We start from the raw sequence: 7987 nt of genomic DNA on the forward strand, positions 1-7987 counted from the left end.
TTTCAGTTGTAATTAAATATATACAAATATACAAAAATTACAGTATATTTTATTGAAACAAGTGAAATGCATTTGTAAAAGATTTATCAATGAATATCTGCGCTGGGCTTCGATTCTCTCATAATTTTAAGATAGACAGTATATTAAAAATACAATTCAAGGCTTTGCATAAACAAAATTCTATTCAGTAGTCTCTTGAGTCAAAAGCCACAATCATCCAATTAAATACATTACGATAATATAAAAAAAAATATTCACTTTATTTAAATAAATGCTTACACATGGCAATGAAATAACAATACTTAAATTTAACATACCTACGTTCCCTGTTAATTGCCAAGAAATTACTATGAATATACATTCAAAACACACTATATATACATTCAATACACTATATATACATTCAAAACATTAATACATTATATACAAATATAATGAACTCATTGATCATCATTCATAAAAATTCGGTCAAAAATCTTTTAGACCAAGTACACAAATAATATAGAGATGATGTGACGGTGGTAACTTAGTTAATCCAATGCAAGCAAAATGTAAGGTAAAGATTGTATGTAACAAACACTTTGCGTTTTTAATTATAATAATTGCAGCTATTCATTTCACGAGCTGCCTTCGAATCATAGATTTGATATCGTCCAACCACTGATCTTTATATTCCAAGCTAAGAATAGTTTTGAACGACTGCGCACGCGCCGCCTCGGACATTTTCCCAGTCAGCAAATACGCAACAGATTCCACACACAAAAAGCCCATGCCTTTACTTAAAGACCATACGTAAATTTTATCGGCATTTTCTGGCGTCAACTGAAATTGCAATATAGCACTACTCAGTAGCTCCTTCAGTTTGTCCAGCAGATATCTGTCTGCTAATAATAGAACTTCTAAATTCGTTTCTAAGTTGTCAGCCACAGGAAACACTTGAATATCACTCTTGGAGTTGTTTAAACCACAGTGCAACAAAGTAAAAAGATATTCAAGCCCAGGTTTCGATACATCAGTCAAACGCACACAGCTTTCCACAGATTCTTTAAAACGACCCATGAGCATAGCGCTAAAGTATTCAGAATTTTGGCATAGGAATATTTTATTTGCTTTTACTGTTGACAAATCATCTAATTGGAAAGTGACAATATCGTCTACTGAAAGGTTATCTAGAATAGGGTCGTAGCTGACACAGATTTGATCTTTGAATCTATTTTCTAGGGTTTTTGGATCTTTTATATTTACATTAGTGGCTAACTTAACTATGGCAGTGACACAGTCTTCGATGTCTTCCTTAGACTCTGTGATGTTTGCGAACAGGAAGTTCAGGGCGCTGCAGTCTATGAAGTATTTTTTCAATGGTTTTTCAGTCCTGAAACAGATAACAATCATATTAGTTTAAAGTTACGTTTGAACAAATTAATATTGTTCACATTCTTTTAAATTATTTTCTTTTAACTATATGCTATTAAACGTGATGTTGGCTAAATAATCGTTTTTGGTGATTATTGGAGCCATAACACAAGAAGAACAAAAGTTGACCATATTTTGAAGTATGTGTTCAGTATTTAGACAAGTCTATAAGAGTAAATATTGTCAGTCACTACACAAGCAAAAATCGTAGTTGGTCACATACAATATTGGTCTTCTATGGAAGCCGGTTAAATTCATATAAAAAATAAAATAGGTTGGTACATTTATTTGTTGTAGATATTATTTTGGAGTGTCGAGTCGTCTATTCAAAGCTTACCTTACAATATAAGGTAGCGTCAAAGCTAGCGTTTGCTTCATAGAAGAATTTCCTTTCAGCAGCTGGTAGCTAATTTCACCAATACCGTAGCTGGACTCGGCGAGAATGGTCAGTTGGACTAACAGTTTCGCACTCAGTCTTACAATCTGAAATATATGTTATTGATATATCCATACGTTCTAATATTAAACATGTGAAAGTCTGTCTGTTTGTTCTTCTTTTACGACAAAATGGAGCATTGGATTAATACGATTATGAAGAGACTTAAATATAAAGTTAATAAAATAGATATAGTTAGTACCTGTTTGCATTGTTGACATTTGGCTGGTGGGTGTTTGGAATTAACAGTCATATTGTGTAGTCTAAGGGCTAGCCGGTGTCTGAGTATGTTCATCAAACATAGCGCGTTACTGCAAACAATTAAATATTTTTGAAATTAATATTCTGAACAAATGTATACGCACTATAAAGCAATAAGTAGGCCTACGCCACAGAGGTCGTCCAATTATAATCCATCCATACATAATAAGATATAGGTACATATATATAGGTTGTTTATTGTCTCAAATAAAGTGAAAAAATATATATGTATTGATATTTTCCGAGGTATAACAGGTAGCCTGTTTGACCTCGGGCTAAGCTCCGCCCAAAAAAAGTCCTACTAATATTATAAATGTGTATATGTTTGTTGCTCTTTCGCGTAAAATCTACTGGACGGATTGTTATGAAATTTGGTACACGGGTAGAATTATGACCTGGCATAACCATAGGGTACTTTTTATACCGAAATTCCGACGAAGCCCCGGGGTGCATCTAGTAATATATAGAAATGAAAACGACCTAGGTGGCGCAGTGGTAAAGTGCTTGCCTCTGAACCGAGAGGTCCCGAGTTCGATCCCCGGTCGGGTCATGATGGAAAATGATCTTTTCCATCATGGCCCGGTCTTGGATGTTTATCTATGACTTGATATGACTTGTTATAAAATATAGTATCGTTGAGTTATTATCCCATAACACAAGTCTCGGACTTACTTTGAGGCTAGCTCAATCTGTGTGATTTGTCCTAATATATTTTTATTTATAAAAAATACCTCAAAACTCTAGCGAGAATCCTAGCAGCTCGTCCCAAAGGCCTCTTGCAGCGCTCCACATAGTCCAGCAGAGCGTTGAGGCACTCCTTGCCGGTCAGCAGCTCCATGGTGTGGTTCGGCACGGGCTCCTCGCGCGCGCCCAGCGCCGTGCACGCGCCGTGGGACACTCGGAACAGCAGCACCAATACGCAAGCAATACGGGATGTTTTCGTGCTCATGTCTGTTTTGTTTGCCTCTTCTGTAACAATTATTTTTTATAGAAACTTGATCCAGTCCAGTAAGAACAGTACACCCTGTGAAGAAAATTAAATTTTTTCGCCATTGCCATTGAATGGTGTGATGTGGCCAACAGGAGTTAGCGCAATTCATTCTTGCAACAACACAACCGTGGTCTTTTATTTATTTTTCTATGGGATAAAAAAATTCAATACTATACATTTTCTAGCAACCGCTTAAACACGACTGTTGGACCGATTGCTGGAACGCGACGATTTAAATCAGCTTTATTCTAAATTCTGTAAAAATAATTACACAAACTTGACGTAAATTTACAACCGAAACTTCAAAAGAGAACAAGAAAATTTGATTTTTTTATCTAGACCCTGGGGTTTCGGGGACACACATATTCACAAAGAAAAATCTTCTCTTTTAATTGTTTAGGAAATATAAGTAACCAAAGTAGACGAAGGCGGTAATTGCACTGCCTCACCCTTGAAACTACAACAATGCAAGCACTACTGTTTGGCGGCGGAAATATCTGCTTTTGCTCTGATCTGAGAGTGAGACCTGCACCTTTGTGCCAAGGTCTACCTTTGGTAACCTAAAAAGACGAACCAGACAGAGGAGTATCCTCGTCCACGCTGTCGTCATCCTCCATGATGAGATCGTCGAGGTCGTGCGCCACCTGAGCGGCGTCCAGCTCCGCAGCCGAGCTCCGCGGCGCCGGCTCCACCCCCTCGTCAGTCTCGCTGCACACGGGCGAATACCGCCCTGATATCTCAGAGTCTGAACTGTCTGTAACAATATAATTATCATTACATAGTGTACAACTGTCTGTATGTCCCAATGTATGCTAACATCTTTAAAACTATACATTAGGGGCTGTAACTTTTAGGACATATCACATCTTTCATATTTTGTGACGAACGTCACTCTATTGTCAACTCTGGCGGCTGTTTACAAATAAATATCTGCAAATGAAGGGTTTAAACTCCTTTTCTCTGTCATGTGTAAAATTATTTTAAGAGCTCAGAATTGCGAAATTACTGAAGTAAAAATTCAAAACACGCCAACAACGTCTAGGCAATTAATCATATTATAACATTAAATAGTACCAACCTTCATTTACACTAAATGGAGAGGTAGGACTTCCCGAGCTGCTGGGACTCCACTGATACTCAGTCCAATAGGGCGAGGCTGAACTCCCTTCTCCCGTACTGAATCCAGACTCCGGACTCAAATCCCATCGGGGCCGCTTATTTGAAAATCCTCTATACTCTGGACTAAATCCAGATTGGTTGCCGTCGGAATACGGAGACAGGGGTCCGTATTCGGATCTATCTGGACTTAGAGCGCCGCGAGACCCGGACGGTTGAGACGAGACGGGCCATTCGGGGCTTTTCGGCTCCCAATATACGCCGGCAGACCAATCTTTGCTTGCCATTTTGATCAGCTGCGATTTCTGTAAAAATAAATTGATAAGCAATACATAGAGAACAATGTTTTAATACCTAGTAGCATCTTATTTATTCTTAATTTAGGTTAGTGAAGAGAATATCCATCTATCTAATAATAATTAAATAATTTAATGATAAATTTGAACATACATTTTGAGAAGATTTTGGGCTTCCCGATCTAGCTCTTTTGGTACCTTTACGTTTTGGAATGGCACAGTCGTCTTCGCTCTGGCTTTCGTCGCTGGCGTCGCTATCGACCGCATCGATGAAACCGACTATCATGTTGTCTCTTTCTATCACTACCTTCAGTTCATCTTCGTTTTTAGCTAAATGACTCTTGCGTCGCAGAAACAAATTTTTTGGCTCAAGATTATTTGTTATCTCTTTTTCTTGTGGTACATCTACTTTTACTTCAGTTGGTGATTTTTTAGTTATTTGAGGTTCTATTTTTTCATTCAACATGTCAGGTTGTTCCGTGTTATTGTGTTCTATAGTCATAGTAGCAAGGTATTTAGTTAGCTCGTTTGTTAGTAGACTGATAAGTCCTTCATTGACGAGAATTTGGAATGCTGTAACAAATAATTATTCAAATAAAGCATGTATATGTTGGAAAAACACAACTCATATGAAAATGTATTAGACATGATGACTAGGACTAGGTGATAAACACTTTAGCGACACTAAACAAAATAGAAAAGAAGATTTTCAGCAATGAATTAAAAATATGTAATTTCTAATTCTTGTGATTATGTAAATCACAAGGATTATCAATCAAAATTTTAATAATAATAACAACAATATAATAATTTCAGATATCGTTACGATATCCATAGTAAAATAAAATTATGTAAAATTAAATTAAGTAGTAGGAATGTTGCTACAACAAATAAGAAACTCACATGTGTCGTCGAAGACATACTGCAAGAGGGCATGCATAGCGCACGGGTGCTCCCTCGCCGCCGCCACCAGCAGCGGCAGGCCGCCGCAGTGGCGCAGACGCGAGCGGTTGACCGATTCCCCGCTGAGCTGCGCCAGCGCACGGGCGGCGCCCTCCGGCCACCAACATACCTCTGGAAATAAATCTCTATTGTTGACTGTTTTGGCCAACATTTAACTCCAATTATAGTATTTTAATTAACTGATTATTTTATACTTATGTTTAATTTATTTTAATGGGTACATTGTATACAAAACATTTTATATACCTACCTGGGATTGCTATATACTGAGACCAATTTATTTGTCGATTTCTTGACGATATTTGATTAGATCACAGATATTAGATCTGTGGGTTAGATTTATAAGATTCAACTTTATGAAGTGACCAAAGAATGGTGGTGCAATGTATTTGCACCAACTACCTGTTTGTTTAAATCAGACTCTTTTTTATCAGCATATTGTAAGCAATAAACAATAATAATAATAGCAAAAGCAATGTGCAATGATATCAAAAGTGAAAACAATATGAAATTACACATTTTGTTAAAAGTTTATAAAATAAGAATGCTAATATTAGAAGTACATACATCTAAGCAGTTCAAATTGAATTATTAAAATATACCTGATATTTTTTGAAGTATCCCCACAAGGCACTCTACTAAACCTGCTGTGCCTAGAAGTGGTCGGCATGGGGAAAGGTAACAAAGATTCATCAAACATTTCAGTGCCAAGGTTTCATACAACTTAGTCAATGCTACAAGACATTGATATCCTCTACCATCTCCTTGAATCTGAAAAGAAATTAATATAATAGAAATCCACAAAAAACAATGACAAATAAGTATTGATACTCTAGTCTAGAAACACTCAGATGAGAGACCCTTCTCCAAATATATTTTTTGAAAGTTTCTAAAGATAAAAAGTTTCATTGTAAAAGAAAAAAGCATTATTTAGACATATAGAAAAATATATAGATATATATTCTCATACCTGTTCTGCACACTGAGCCGTTGCATGCATAGTAAAATATCCAAGGCATTTGAGTATCCCAATCACTAACTCTTCCTGGCTCTTCCTTAAACCTTCAGTTTCTTTGATAGGGTTAGTTGACTTTATCAGACCCACTGATTCACACTCAGTTGTGGCCAATATTGCAATACAGCGAACTGTATTAATGGCTAGCATCTCTTCCCTTTTGTCTATAACCATCCAAAGTTGCCTAAATGGTAAAAAAATATAATCACACATCCATTTCAACTCACAAGTTTATTGTACATCACGCTGGACTGCTACATTGTACCAGGTTTGAGCACTGGTGACACATTGAAACATACACAACTACTTCCTTTCTTTGGCATTATTAATGGAGTGGTTTTGTCATTGTCTTCTCCATTTCACACATAAGTTAACATTCAACAATGTATTAGCTCCCAGGAGGGAAGTCACCACTTGCCTCATGTATAGTAGTTTTCAAAAACCACTGTTTTCGAAAATTACTATACATGAGGCCCTTAGATCCACAGGCAGGCATCTTAACCATTACACCACCACCACTTCTTGGTATTATAGTATATATTCCCAGATTCATTTATTACTAATAACAACCTCTTACTTATTTTTTTTATTTATTATTATCTCTTCAGTACAGAAAGAACATACCTGATGGCCCTCACTGCCATTGTAAGGGTAGGATATGATGTATTTTTATCTCTGTTTTCAATGAGAGCAACCAATGCTGTGACTGCACCATGGTTGTGAAGGCTTTCTGCATTGCTGACTCTTTGTGCCAGGTTCCCTATTACACGGCAGGCTCTTCCTACTATACTGTCACGGCATACTGTCTTTAGTATAGATACCAAAGGTACAAATGAGTTTGACTTGCCAACCTGCATTTAGTGATTTACATTTTAATTGTTATATACACACTAATATTAAACACACACCAAAATTATCCATGTACAATTACAGTTTTTCATTACCTTTTGAGTATTAAGCATAAGGCATAAGAATAAAAAAGAAAAGAAGACATTCACAAAACACATTTTATAATCTAATCGAACAAGGAGGTTCTTGTTGTGTGTATTCTTTTGCTAGGTATGTACATTGTTGGGTCATTGATAGGTTCTATAACATGTAAATATTTCGCATCAAAGAAAACTTACTGCTAGACTGCTTTCTTCTTCTAGACAACAATTTCCAAGAATACTTAAAGTGATATCGAGAATTCTCTCATTAGGCTTACGCAAATGTGGTAATAAATAATCTAATCCACCACATTGCCTAAAAAGTTGTATACCAGCGTCATTTGTAATTATTTTACTTCTTATTTTCAACAAAGCTTCTTGGACTCGAGCCGATGAAGTGGATTTCAATCCTTCTATTGTTGACTTTACGTAAGTCTTATCCATTTTTCACAAATTACTAGATTTTAAACCATAACAAAGCAGACATTTTGACATTTCTGACTATTTATGTATGTAGGTCTAGAGGTAGGTACCTACCTACTTGTCGTAATCGTAACCAGCTGTTTT

General features: G+C 36.4%; 1 protein-coding gene across 1 annotated transcript; it reads right to left on the reverse strand.

Moving 5' to 3' along the window:
* Window positions 1-242: 242 nt before the first annotated feature.
* Rnb (R and B) lies at window positions 243-7939 on the reverse strand. Its single transcript, XM_053753216.2, has 12 exons — window positions 7619-7939; window positions 7116-7342; window positions 6447-6675; window positions 6079-6247; window positions 5417-5587; window positions 4668-5086; window positions 4180-4522; window positions 3676-3855; window positions 2842-3079; window positions 2052-2160; window positions 1751-1896; window positions 243-1372 (listed from the first exon to the last, which is right to left on the reverse strand). Exons 1-12 carry the CDS (start codon window positions 7862-7864, stop codon window positions 613-615), a joined length of 3237 nt encoding a protein of 1078 aa, XP_053609191.1. The 5' UTR covers window positions 7865-7939; the 3' UTR covers window positions 243-612.
* Window positions 7940-7987: the final 48 nt, after the last annotated feature.

The sequence above is a fragment of the Plodia interpunctella genome, chromosome 13 (genome assembly GCF_027563975.2).
Source record: "Plodia interpunctella isolate USDA-ARS_2022_Savannah chromosome 13, ilPloInte3.2, whole genome shotgun sequence".
NCBI lineage: Eukaryota > Metazoa > Arthropoda > Insecta > Lepidoptera > Pyralidae > Plodia > Plodia interpunctella.